Source organism: Bidens hawaiensis, unplaced genomic scaffold (assembly GCF_021521415.1).
Source record: "Bidens hawaiensis isolate Kalapana, Puna unplaced genomic scaffold, B.hawaiensis_p1.1 tig00029636_1, whole genome shotgun sequence".
NCBI classification, from domain to species: Eukaryota; Viridiplantae; Streptophyta; class Magnoliopsida; order Asterales; family Asteraceae; genus Bidens; species Bidens hawaiensis.
The window spans coordinates 175642-189437 of record NW_027494914.1 but is presented as its reverse complement, the minus strand read 5'-3'; the positions used below and the strand labels follow the sequence as shown (position 1 = coordinate 189437).

Genomic DNA, 13796 nt, shown 5'->3' with positions numbered 1-13796 from the left:
TTTAAACTTATTATAGATATTCAATAGTTTATATGTTTATAGAAAATCATGGTCAATCCATATCTAATAGTAAAATTAGATGTAACATGTTAATTAGTGTAAGTTATGTAACATATTTGTACGTATAAGTTAGTGTGATTTAAATTACACTAAATACTTTTTTTTTCATATGAGTTAAAACTAATTGGTCATATCAATTAAACTCATGACCCATAAACAGCTTGGATTAAGAAGAGTAGAGATTAGAAAATAAGAGGAAAACTAAAGTTAGGATTGAATGTGGTTAGGACACATCATCCTCATTATTTTTGTTTATTAGTATAAGTAGATAGGTAGATTAGTGAGAATGTAAGTTGTTTTCTATGTTCTATTGTCTCTAATGCACGTGTTTTCTAATCAACAAACTAATCCATTTTAGACAAAAAAAAAAAAAAAGAGTTCGAGTGTGAGTGCCAAAAAGAAATATATTACACATTTTTTACTTTTGACAATATCCAATCTAAGTAAATCAAAGAGGAATAACGGATCTAACATGCGTTTCCCACCTTCCCCTGGCTGAGTAGTGGTTTGCGGTTGGTTGGCTAGGTTGTTTTAAAAGTTGTTTCATGCAAGGTCGCTAAATATAAGAAGACGTGTCTTGACAACCAAATATGTATTTATATTTCATTTGACACTTTTGGTTTTATATACCGATGTTGGAGCAATGTCATTGTTTAAATAGTGGACAACTAAACCAACATCATTTCTTTAACTACAGGATTTGAACCCTCGATTCCAAAAGTATGGAGCACCTATTAACGACTTTGGTTGTTTATAAGATTTGCCTTAGATGACTTTGACTAACCGACTTGCAAATATTTAGGGCTACACTTGGAACTGCTGAGCACCAGTATACAGTATAGAAGAGAATCAGAGATCAAAGGGAGATGGAGGTTATCATATTGCTAGTTTGTGTTTGGATACATATTAATTTACAACTGAGAATATGTCTATATGAACGTTAATTAAGTTTGAGATTATATTTTATTAGCATATATGTTATTTCAATTTTGAAAACCAACATATCAGCTTATCAGGATTGAGTTCTTACAAACTTACAGTCACTACCTCCATCCAGACTAAGGGGCTGTTTGGCAAGTACTGAATCATTAAGTGCTGAATGATTAAGAGGCCTGAATGATTAAGAGGTTCTGAGCCATTAAGTGCTGAACCAGTTAAGACTGTTTGGTTGTACCTCTGAATAACCATGCAAAATGACTATTTTAGCCCTTTCGTGCTGAAAGAAACGTATCTGTTCAATTAGAGCTCTGAATGATTAATAATTATAAAAAGAAACAACAAAATGTGATATGTTCGGTTAGAGCTCTGAATGATAAATACTAATAAAAAGAAACAACAAAATGTGATAGAAATCCAAAGTACACGTTTCTTCAAAATCCATGGAAACATACTAAAATCCAAATAGAAAGTTTGCGTACAAGTTGAATTTTATTCATGGAAACATACTATTCAAATAAAAAGTAATAGAAACCATCATAGGCTTATAGCTATAACTAGTTATGACCCGCGCGATGCGACGAAACCAGTTGCTTCCATGTTCTCTACACATTAGTGAGTGTACTTGTTAGTTATAACTACCAAGTCAAGTCTCCTGACCAAACACCAGTAACTTTTGATATCTCCATTGACCGTCACTTTTGTTTCACCTTAGCCCATCGGTTGCTTCTCATATATCCGCCTGCAAAAGCCAATTCTAACCGAAGTCTGACCAAAAAGTCAATTCATCAACAAAATAACTTCTTTAGTTTGTATTAACGGGTCACCAGTCTTATCACTTATTTACCAGCATCATATTATTACAATTTTTCGTCATTCATCAGTTTGTATGCTATACAACTATCATCTTTTCATAAGTAGCTTCAAATAATGCGTGGAGTTGTTTGGAGCCAAAGGCTTAAAACATAGATAATAATGTCATCTAATTATCATATAAATACATATAAATACAGTAGAAGCTTTATAGATTTTCTTCTTTTAAGCGCATAAACTTTTTTCAAGATCGAACATAAAAACTTGAGTAAATTTGGAATATGCATAATTTGGAAGTATAAAAGATTATGCATGACGCATAATCGTAATCAAATATTAAGATACTTTCTCAGGTTTCTTACGAATATGCATAATTTGGAAGTATAAAATATTATGCATGACGCATAATCGTAATCAAATATTTAGTAACAGTTCGGTTTGGTTCAATTTCAACTGTCAATAATTTCATTTTGGTTTATAGTGTACAACTTTACTAGGGATGAGATCGGTACCGAAAATCCCGATCCTGAAAATCGGAAATTCTTGGAACCGGTACCGGTATTGAAGGTAAAATCCGAATAAATACCGGTACCGAAACTCAAAACTTTTGTACCGATTCGGTACCGGTACCAATACCGAATTTGCTCATCCCTAAACTAAACTTAATAATGGTTTTAGTTTGAGAAGCACCATAGAAACTTGAAATTATACCAATACCAAATGGTTAATTGTAGATAATTCGCACAATCTGGATTTGAACATCATAACTCAGCTATAACTAATTTCATCTTTTGGTATTTTTTAAGTGTTGGCCCATCCAAAAGTAACAATCAAATAGCTTGATTATGACAAAGAATAGTTAGAAAAAACATAGTTTTGGAACAATATTCAACCTCTAAAATGGGCTTGCAAGAATTCATCAAGATTAAAGAACTGTAAGTATGTAAGTGCAAGAATTCAACCAGTTCAAGAACATTAAACATGTAAGCCCTAATCTCAAAAACTTGATAAGAAAAAACACAGAATAAGCCCTAATCTCTAACAGTTATGACCAATCCTATGCTTAGAAGATGGGAGAACAAAGAACGAACCAAACGATTCATCAATTTCAGAAATAACATTCGCAAACTGCTATTGGAGAAAAAATTTACCTCGAGTGACATGAGATCGATGTAGCAGATGTATTCGAAGGGTGGGTTTCTTGCTTCAAAGGGCTGGTAGCAGAAGCGATGTGCAAATGATGTGGGCAGCATGAGCAATCGTGATTTGGGAGGGAAGAATTAGGTTAGGGTACTTTGGTCCTCTTTCTCATTCAGACTTATTTTGTGTCTGAGCGAATAAGAGGTTAGAAAAATCATTCGGAGGCAACTCTTGAACAAGCCAAACACACTTAATATGACCTATTCAGATATTGACATCTGAATGGTCCCATTAAGAGGCCAAACAAACACCCCCTAATATTTTTCAGTCCTAATCCAACGGATTACAGGCATATTCAGTGTTGTAGAAATTGTTAGGTACTAGTCGAGCGATGGTATAAGGACTAGCGATTAATCGGGATCAATCGGTGCCTAGGTTGGATTTTTACAACCAAGGGCATATTATCTATGAACCAGCACCAACTAAAAGCCGATAACAAGAAAATAGGCTGTGTTCTCGAAGTAACAACGTCATTGTTTGCACCAAGCTAGCCTTAGTATCACTAATCTTTAGTAAAAGAAGGATTTGATACTGGAATGATAAAACAAACCTTCACCCAGAAGCAGGAACTAGCAACAAATGTCTTCGATTCTTCAGTCAGCACTGAAACAAGATAATATTTGGAAAAAACTAACGCATATTTCATGGTTGAAGCGCGATGAAACTGGTGCGCATGATTAGGAGCTTGATGGTTCATAAAAAGCTCAAAATATTAGAACAGTCACAGTCGAGGATTACAAACCGCAAAAGTTCAGAATATTATTAATAAACACCAAACCATTTTATAACACAATGCAAAGACACACTTAAAAAACGGAAACCAGTAGGTAGGTAATACAGGAAACATCACAAGTTCAAAATGCCACCCCTTTATTCATACTAGTAGCTTATGGAGAAGCATCAATCAATCACACAAACCAAACTTAAGTTCCTCAATCATCATAGTGCTTGCGGTGGTGGTGCCTGTGTTTCTTCCTCTCATCATCCTCATCAGAACCATCATCATCTCCCTGCAAATTCAGTGCAACTATTAGCATATCTCAAACAAAATGGCTAACTGGTTTGTATAATTATCTCACTTTTCCCATTTGAAGTAAACATCAAACTAGTGCTCAACTTCCCTCAAACATTAAGTTTTTTTAGGGATAAAATTTGCAACTTCTTAGTAGTAGAATACCGTTTTCATGTGCCCTATATTCTAAACGATCATGCTTTGTTCATTGAAAGCATGAGATACAAAACACTATAGCAATACGATTTGTAATTACGCATTTATGCCATACAAACTGCAACGAAAGTACTTGCACAGGAAGGCAGCGTAAGCTACGGAAACAAGTCCTCCAATCAACCAGCATACAATAAAATTCATGATCTTGCTAATTTATACCAATTACAATCTGAATAAGCTTATAAAATTAATCAAATTAGCAATCCTATAGGTCTAATCACATCGAACAGCATTAACAAAATGAGACATTGTCTAATTTGAATTAAGAGGATTGATCAAACTTACATATTTCTTTCGGCCACCATAACCTTCATCCTCATCATCCCGTCTTCCGTAACTAGGCCTCTGATATTCCTCCTCCCCACCGCCATACCTTTCCTCAATCCTCCTCTCATACCCCGATCCATACTCCGGATTAGGATCCGGCCTGCGACCATAACCTGATCCATACTCAGAAACCGGCTCCTCCTGCCTACGGCCATAACCCGATCCATATTCAGGCTGCTCCTGCCTACGCCCATAACCCGATCCATGTTCAAACTCCTCCTGCCTACCCCCATAACCCGATCCATATTCCGAAACCGGCTCCTCCTGCCTTCGGCCATAACCCGATCCGTATTCCGAAACCGGCTCCTCCTGCCTACGCCCATAACCCGATCCGTATTCGGACTCCTCTTGCTTACGGCCATACCCGGATCCGTATTCCGAAACCGGTTCCTCCTGTCTACGCCCATACCCAGATCCGTACTCAGAAACCGGTTCCTGAGGACGGCCATAACCCGATCCATATTCAGAAACCGGTTCCTGAGGACGGCCATAACCCGACCCATACTCCAAAACCGGTTCCTCCTGTCTCCGGTCATACCCAGATCCGTACTCAGAAACCGGTTCCTGTGGACGACCATAACCCGACCCATATTCAGAACCCGGTTCCTGTGGACGAGCATAACCAGATCCACCACCAGGAGGAGGACGAGTCACACCTCCATGAGGCTTACGGCGAACGTAGTTCTTGTACTCATTATCCAGAGCCTCTTCACCGTAAGCAGTGGGTTCAGCATAAGAAGAGTAGTTAGAGCTTTCATAGTCAAACCCAGATGAGGAAGTGGTGGCAGCAGGGTAGCATGTTTCCTCTGACGGAGGAAGAGGGCGGCCGTAGGTGAGTGCGATGTCGTAGCCGCCGCCGTATGGGGTGGGATCGTAGTCGTCGAAGTCATCGACGTCATCTCCGGATTCGTAGTGGTGGCCTTTTGGGTAGTACGACATGATTGATTGATTGATTGATTGATTGGTGGTGAGTTGTTCGGATATTTTGGTATCGGATTGGATTCAGACAAATACACTATTTATATGATGGAAGTATGTATGACCTTGTACGACGTCGTATGACTAAGTTTGACTTCTTGAATCACTAATATCGTCGGTGGGGATTTCGAGTAATTTTAAGATCAACTAATAATATTTAACTTCCTCGTTCCTCACTGCCCAATCATAATATACGTTTTACGAATGAGTCACTCGTAAACACAATCAATAAAGAAATCACCACTATGGGCAGGAGCATAGCTTATTAAAGGCTCTTCCCGTTTTTTTGTACAGTAGTGTAAATTTACTAGTTTTCGTTTGAAAATTTTGAGTCTGGCCATTAAACATGTTTGGGGTTCTTCTCTAGCCAAATGTCATGTAAAGTCGAGCCCAACTCAAGTTCAACTTGTATTTTAAGCAAGGGAATAGAGAGAGACCCTTAATAGTTAATACTATGCTTCGAAGTTCTAGATTGTTATCTTCAATGTTTTGGACGGTCATCTCTGAGACGGGTTCTAAGGAATCGGACAGTAGGAGTGGACTAGGGTGGCATTAGCGGTGTGGTGATGACCGATAGCCAGCAGAGTTCTAGAGAAAGAAAATCACCCAATCTTGTAAGTTCAGTTCCAGTGTAATCTAAACACTTTTGATGGTTTTTGAAAATAACAACTAAGCTTTAAAATTGAGATAAATTAAGTAATAGTGCTAACTGAAATGGGTTAAAACTAAACAAATGAAGTGAGTGAGCTAATAAGCGGGCCAGCCTCACTTCAAGCTCACTGGCCCAACACCCCAACTATGTTTAAACGTCGATAACACTAAACCTTTACAAACCGTCAAATCAACGTCACATGTGCCACATTATATTTCAAACTTTTCTCAAAAACACTCACTTTCTTCCACAATATCAAGCATCCACAAACCCAACCCCATCAAATCAACGTCCGTTGGTTTGTATGCAGCAACAAGTCCTCCCTAGCTAGACCTCCCACTTGTCTGCTGCTTGGCTACTTTCTCTGGACCTTGGGGTCGTACATCGTTTTCTGGACCTCGAGAGTCGTAGGCCATAGTAGATGTTCTTAGACCAATCCGTTGTGATTTGCACACTTTGGGTGGTTTTTAAGAAAGATAACCGGATGGTGCGGTTTAATACGGTCATTTGGTTATAGATCAAAATATCATTGCAATTCAACCACATTTGGTCAATTTACAAAAATGAAAAAAAGAAAAAAAAACTAAAAAGGAAAGTGGGAGGCAACATATGACATATCTATTATTTAATATTATAATAAAAAACTTTTAACATAAAAATAACTATTTACAAAAAGCATAAATGTTAGTTTATTTGGCTGTTTTGTTTTGCTATTTTAATAACCATTATCAAAACATAAAACTCAGTTACAGAAATAACCATTACCAAACATTTTATCTCTATAATTAAATACCTGCAGTATTGAAGAGTAGAAACAGGAGAGCATATAATGCTGAAATTCTCAAAACAAAATTGGGCCAATAGATCATCCTTGGTTTACAAATAAATAATAAACTCGAAAGCACCATAAAGACATGTAGTAAGAAGCACAACAATAAAATGTAACATAACCAAGTTTAACTAGCTTCAAAAGGGGCCATGGCTGCTGCTAATATCTTACTATTTGGGTGTTGCCTTGCTGGTTTCTGCCATATGGATTACTTTCGCTAAACCCATTTCGGCTTCTTCCTTTTGATTTCTGCCTGAACTTTGATGCATTGCTGTCTATGTTCAGGTTCACCTTTGGAGGGTTTGAAAAGCAGAATGATGTTGCCACCGCCTGTCATCAATACATACACTTTTAATTAACTACATTCACATATATGGAAGGAAAAAGGTAGAGACAGAAACCTGCATATCGAGGCGGTGAACGTTAAAGATGTCCTTCATTGAGTGCGAGTTATAAGCCAATAAGTAAGATCTATATGCTTCTTTGGCCGACTTGTTCAAGTAATAATTCTCGCCAACCAATTTTTCCTGCATCAACACCAGCAACACATACATCATCAAACAAAACAATACCTTACATACATACCTATGATTAATTTTTTGTCATCTCTACGATGAAGCATATTACTTACCAGGTGAGATTGTACATTAGCCATCTTCTTTTCATCAAACTCATACTCCTTAACTGGTACTTTTGCAGCCTAATGACCAAAACACCAGTCAATATTGATTAGAAATAGATTGGTTGTTTTTATTTCACACCAACTATTAAATTACAAGTAGAAACCAAACAAATTTAAAGAGCATAGATTGGATTATTATTATTATTTCTCAGCATAACACCTTGAGGTATTTAAGAAACTGCAACTCTTCTGGGATAAGAAAAAGCAAAGCATTTCCTTTTGCACCCTCTCCACGAGCAGTTCGACCTACGCGATGGATATATTCCTGAAAAAAATTAGATGACAAGTGTAAGATAAATAGAAAAACACATCATAGGTTTAAAAAATAAGATAAAACATATACCTTTGGTTCATCTGGAGGATCATACTGAACAATCCAGTCCTAAAAACAAATTAAAATTTTTTTAATGATATGCACATGGTGATCGTAGGCTTGTAGCTCAGTTAAAATTGTTTTCTAAGAATTAAATATTATTTGGATGGAAGAATGGGCATACCACTGCAGGGATATCAAGGCCACGAGCTGCAACATCAGTACACAACAAGATTCCTTTCTCTGCCTTGCAAAAGTCAAAGAATGTAGAAGTTCGTTTCTGTTGCTTTTGCTTCCCGTGAATATCATAACAATCCACATGAATGTACTTAAGAAGTTCAGCGTAAAATGTAACCGAATTGCATGAAGAAAAGAAAACCATCACTTTCTTTGACAAATTCCTTTTCAAGAAAGAGTATAGTAGTATAAACCGCTTTGCACTAGGTATCACACAATAACCTTGTTGCAAACCTTCATTAGTCACCTAAACAACATCATACTATTATAATTCATTCATATAAACGAAACAAACATAAATGAATAAATACAATAGTTAATTTCTTTACCCTGGATCTCCCATCATCTACATCGATATACACCGGAGTAGTCTGAAATGATAAGCGTGCAAGATCCTCAACCTGAAAGCAAACACAAAACATAAGTTAAACTAAAGACAAACAGAATAATAACAACCGATTAATGGAATTAACAATAACTGTACCTTCTTTGTCTGAGTGGCGGAAAAGAGAGCAGTTTGCCTCGTCTACGTATTATAAAGAGCTCAATAAGTTTAACTCAAATATAATGCAAGAATGCATATATCACACTGAGTTATACAAAAACATATGAAATCAAGTTGCAAGAACCATACCTTTGGTAAGATTTTAATTATCTGCTTCATTTCTTCTTCAAAGTTAGCTTCCAAAATTCTATCAGCTTCATCAATCACAAAGCACTGCAAAATCAAAATTCATATTTAAACTACATCGTAATCAAATTGCATGGTTAGGAAAAAAAATTCATCTTAATAAAGTAAAAAGCTTAGACACAGAACCTACCTTAAGGTTCTTAAATACAAAGCCTTTGGTGTTTTGCAGATGATCAAGAAGTCGACCAGGAGTAGCCACCAACAAATTCACCCCCTTCACAAGTCGCTCTGCTTCCCCTCGTCGAGCTGCACCACCAATAACCAGCCCAAGCGTCTGTGAATGATACTTGAGTAGATCAGTTGCAACTGCATGAGTCTGCACAAGTGAACAATCAATTAAAACCATAAACCTATGGTTATTGAAACCCCTCACTTCTTGATGCGCTTCTAGTTCCTAGGCCCTCGCCTTTTGAAGTTTACAACAACTCTATTAGTATTGATGAAGGATCAAGAATAATGATCATTTGAACCTTTACTATTTATTACTTTTTGAACTTTACTTTGAACATTATGTTATTCAAGTTTTAGAATAATATTTGAATCTTGACTCTGCTAAGACTTTTGATACTTAATGTTATATAAGGCAATGTGTAGTGGGGCAACAACTTGGGCGATAAGGGGCGCGAACACCGCCCCCCCCCCCCCCCCCCCGGCGATATGTGGGCGAAAAGGGGCGGGGTGAATTTGTCGCCTGAAAAAAGAAAGAAAATATTATTATTATTATATTATGTGTGTGTGTTATATATATACATATATATATATTATATTACTATTTGTATCCCCTACACCATTACACCCCAAAAACAAATTCTCACCACTTGCTGACTGGGCGCCACACGGCGCAAAACGCATAGCCTAATGGTTTTTGTTTATTGAGTAGTAGTATTTTTCTAATACATAACATATTTAATCTTTTTATTTAAACGCACTTTTTTTTCTTAAGCCCTCACTTTTTTGCTCGCCTTTGATAACTATGCATAAACCATAATCAATCAAACACTCTAACCTCTTAACAACAATAAACTAATAAGCAAAGAAACGAGCTGTCACCTGTATCGCAAGCTCCCGTGTCGGGCAAATGACAACAACACCAGTCCCATTCCGAGGAGCAAAGTGAGCATTATATAACAACTCGACCGCAGGCACAAGAAACGCCAATGTTTTACCGGAACCAGTTCTCGCAGCTCCAAGAACATCCTTTCCTTCCAAAAGAGGCGGAATTCCCCTAGATTGGATCTACAACAATCATAATAACATAAAATAATAATAATAATAATAATAATATACAAATGTTTAATTAATAACTAGAAATGTTTACCTGAGTCATAAACTGAAAACCCATATCAGCAATAGCTTTCATAGTTGGTTCAGACAAAGACAAAGAAGTAAAAGCATCAGTACTCATAATACCAGAATCAGCATTAGTCTTTTTAACCTTCTTGATGTTCTGTTCTTCTTGTTTGGTTTCATCTGCTGCAACTGTTTCTTCAGTTGACTTCTTCTTCTTCTTCTTACTCTTCTTCTCTTTGACTTCTACTTCTCTTTCTTCATCTTCCTCTGGGTCGCTGATATTAACATCCTGTGGTGCAGGTGCCACGTCGGACTCTTCTTCTTGAATCTTGTTTTTGTTTTTGTTTCTTTTTCGTTTCTTCTTACTGGGGTTTTCGATTTGGGGATTAGGATTTTGCTGTAAAGTCGTCATAGCTGGTGATAACTGCTGCTACTGTTTACGGGCTTCAATTAACTGATTGATGAATTGTGAATAGCGGCAGCTGGGTACGAAGGAAACCAGAGATGAGCAGACGAAGAAGATAACGGCGTACAAGAAAATATATGCAGTAGGGTTTAATTATGTTGTTTGAGGGGCTTTTTCGTAAATTCCGCTAATTTAACGACTCTTTTCAAATTGGCTACTGGTTAAATTTAATGTTATGTTTATATTTGTCTTTTGATTCGGGAAAAACATTAGCATACATACATACATATCATATATGTGATGTATCCTTGATATACAAGACAACTTTTGATATGTGATTCTTTGTTTTGGCATGAATTTATTGTACGGTGATTTTCTATTGGATGATGATTTCAAGGTTTCTCTTAGGATATGACCTTAAAACGTAACTACTAGGCGTTACATCCAAGTATGATCCCACGGTTTAGTACAACCAGGAGAGTGATACTGACTGGAATATAAATGCTTCATCTGATTTCAGAAAACCATCATAGACATGGACACACCATAACCAAAAACCATTAAAAAGAGATAATGACATCCATTAGATCGTTAATAGCAAGACTAGGCTTATATCATATAATATACTTTACAACTATTAAAATGTACTTTTTATTAGATAGCAATACTGTTGGATTTAATGGTCGGTTCGGATCAAGTCAACGTGGACCGACCCGAATGTGACCCGGTATGAGTTACACCGGGGGTAACGATATATAAACCCACTTAAACGTTAACTGGGCCCGACACATTCAATTAACTGGGCCCGACACATTCAATTAGATGGATAGGATGATGAATAAGGCTTTGTTTTGTTAATTGGGCTCAAACCCAATTGGTTTAACTTGATTAAACCCTAAACACATCATATATATAATGATAATGAGAAACAAACCCCAAGAAACATCTATCATCTCTAGCCGTTTTTTTCCGGCGCCGAAATCCGGAAACCTTTTTTTCCGGCGATGCCTTTTTCCGGCCACCGAACAATCACCAACAAAATTGTCACTAGCCGACCTCAACACCACCAGCTGTGTTTCAATAACCGAGCTGCTGCTGCTGTTTGGATTCTGACCACCGGAACCAGCCACCCAGCTACCTGTCGCCGGAGCAAGCCGCCAGTCGTCGGATCTCCGTCGTGAGTGTTGTTGCTGCTGGTTCACTGTTGTTGCGGGTCTGCTATTGTTACGGGCTGCTGTTGTTGCTTCCTCCCGTGAACCACCACCGGCTGCCGTGAGCCGCCGCCGTTCAACCGCCGGAATAGTTCATTGGCTTGTTTGATTGTGTCATCTAAGCCCTCGGTGTCTTCCCGGTTTCGATAACTGAGGTATAAATACCTTAACTTTATCTATGGTTTGATTTATTTATTAATCGTACTCGTATAACGTTGTAATCGGATCCGGATTTTGGGTTTCGGTTTTTGGTTCGTGTTAATCGTTTATATTCCGCTGCGTTTTACATAGTTCGTTTTAACATATATATTAATATTCATTAATATCTATCGAAACGAAATAATTATTAACTAAAACAGGTTTTATATATTTGACCGTTTTCGTTTCGAACCACCGTTAAAACCCAACAGTGGTATAAGAGCCGCGGTTACAATGTACGAGTCGATTCCGGTTCGTTTAAAACCGGATCTACATCTTAAACTTTAAATCGTTTAAAGTTTATAGATCTAGATTTTTTCGGGTGATTTTAGATTTGATCAAAGTTTTGTTTATTTTATTTGACCAAGTCAAAACGACCCAAAATTTATTTATTTTGAATATGTAAATCCGGCCCCGACCTATGTTTGTTTAGTTGTGTTTGATTGTTGAGCTTGTTTTGACCATGTGGTTGGTTCAAAAGTTGTAAACGGTTATTATTTATTTATCGGTTTTCTTTTGGCCAAAAAGATGGTTCAAATTTGTAATAGGACAAATAATTGTTAGTTTATAAATTTGTAATTAAGAAGACGCGAAGATAACCGAGGACGAGCTCAAGGATTTCTTGGAGTTAGTGGGAGTTCGGGCAAGATGACAGGATGCACGAAGAAGTCCATCCTTGTGGTTGTTTTGTGTTGTGAACCCCTTGACCCGATCGGTCTCTCTAATTGGCTCTAGCGAGACCGATCACCTTTTAGCCATAAGGATTTACATATTATTATTATTATTTGCTATTGTGATTGCTTGGATTGATTATAATAGGATTATAATATCACCGATCTAATACCAAATGCGCCTGTATGTTCTCGATGGACCTGTTCCAAACGAGCCTGAAAACAACACAGTCGCTGCACGAAAGGTTCTTGACAAGCATAAGGATGACTCGGCTGAGGTCTCCTGTATTATGCTAGCCACCATGACTTATGAGCTTGCTAAAGGCTTGGAAGACTTTGGTGCCTATGAGATGCTTGAGCAACTCAAGGGCATGTTCCAGAAACAAGCCCGTCAAGAACGTTTCGACACCATGAAACAACTCATAAGTTGCAAGATGGCAGAAGGGTCTCCCGTCAGTGCGCATGTTCTTAAGATGAAGGGGCACATCGATCAGCTCAAAAAACTTGATTATCCCATGCCTGATGAAATGACATATGATTTCATTCTCAACTCTCTCCCCAACTCATACGACCAGTTCGTAATGAATTTCAACATGAATGGTCGGGTGAAGACAGTGCCGGAGCTTCATAACATGCTAAAGACGGCTGAGATGAACATTCCTTCTAGGACCAATCAAGTTCTGATGATTCGATCTGCTGGTGTCAAGAAGCCAAAACCAAAGAATCGGGGTTTTAAGGGAAAAGGCAAGAAGAAAGTTATTGTTGCTGCCAAGGTTGCCACCAACACTAACAAGGTAGTTGCAAAGCCAAAGCCGCCCCCCTTTGAGGAGCGCAAGTGCTACAAATACAACCAAATGGGGCACTGGATGAGAAACTGCCCCGAATACCTTGCTGAGATCAAGAAGAAGACAGCCAATGGTGAAGGCTCTTCTGGAGGTATTTCCATATACGTTATTGAACTTTTCACTGTCTCTAGCAACACATGGGTATTTGATACCGGATGTGGTTACCACATCGTTAATGTCTTGCAGGAGCCTGAGAAGTGGAGGAAACTGAATAAAGGCAGCATGGAAC

At 37.7% G+C, this 13796-nt stretch overlaps 2 protein-coding genes across 5 annotated transcripts; both read right to left on the bottom strand.

The window, feature by feature from the left end:
• Positions 1–3743: 3743 nt before the first annotated feature.
• On the bottom strand, positions 3744–5578 carry LOC143579247 (uncharacterized). Of its 4 annotated transcripts, none has more exons than XM_077062614.1 (3): positions 4949–5578; positions 4523–4741; positions 3744–4019 (listed from the first exon to the last, which is right to left on the bottom strand). In XM_077062614.1, exons 1-3 carry the CDS (start codon positions 5501–5503, stop codon positions 3942–3944), a joined length of 852 nt encoding a protein of 283 aa, XP_076918729.1. In that variant the 5' UTR covers positions 5504–5578; the 3' UTR covers positions 3744–3941. The 4 variants fall into 4 exon arrangements, with proteins under 4 accessions (XP_076918729.1, XP_076918728.1, XP_076918730.1 ...); XM_077062613.1 differs by having other exon boundaries at positions 4523–4780; positions 4820–5577; XM_077062615.1 differs by having other exon boundaries at positions 4523–4783; positions 4994–5577.
• A 1332-nt stretch (positions 5579–6910) lies between these two features.
• Positions 6911–10764, bottom strand: LOC143579246 (DEAD-box ATP-dependent RNA helicase 51-like). The gene is made up of 12 exons (XM_077062611.1): positions 10265–10764; positions 9997–10182; positions 9077–9262; positions 8890–8973; positions 8740–8781; positions 8585–8656; positions 8203–8502; positions 8049–8087; positions 7866–7970; positions 7655–7723; positions 7425–7550; positions 6911–7353 (listed from the first exon to the last, which is right to left on the bottom strand). Exons 1-12 carry the CDS (start codon positions 10646–10648, stop codon positions 7183–7185), a joined length of 1764 nt encoding a protein of 587 aa, XP_076918726.1. The 5' UTR covers positions 10649–10764; the 3' UTR covers positions 6911–7182.
• Between the last annotated feature and the right edge of the window lie 3032 nt (positions 10765–13796).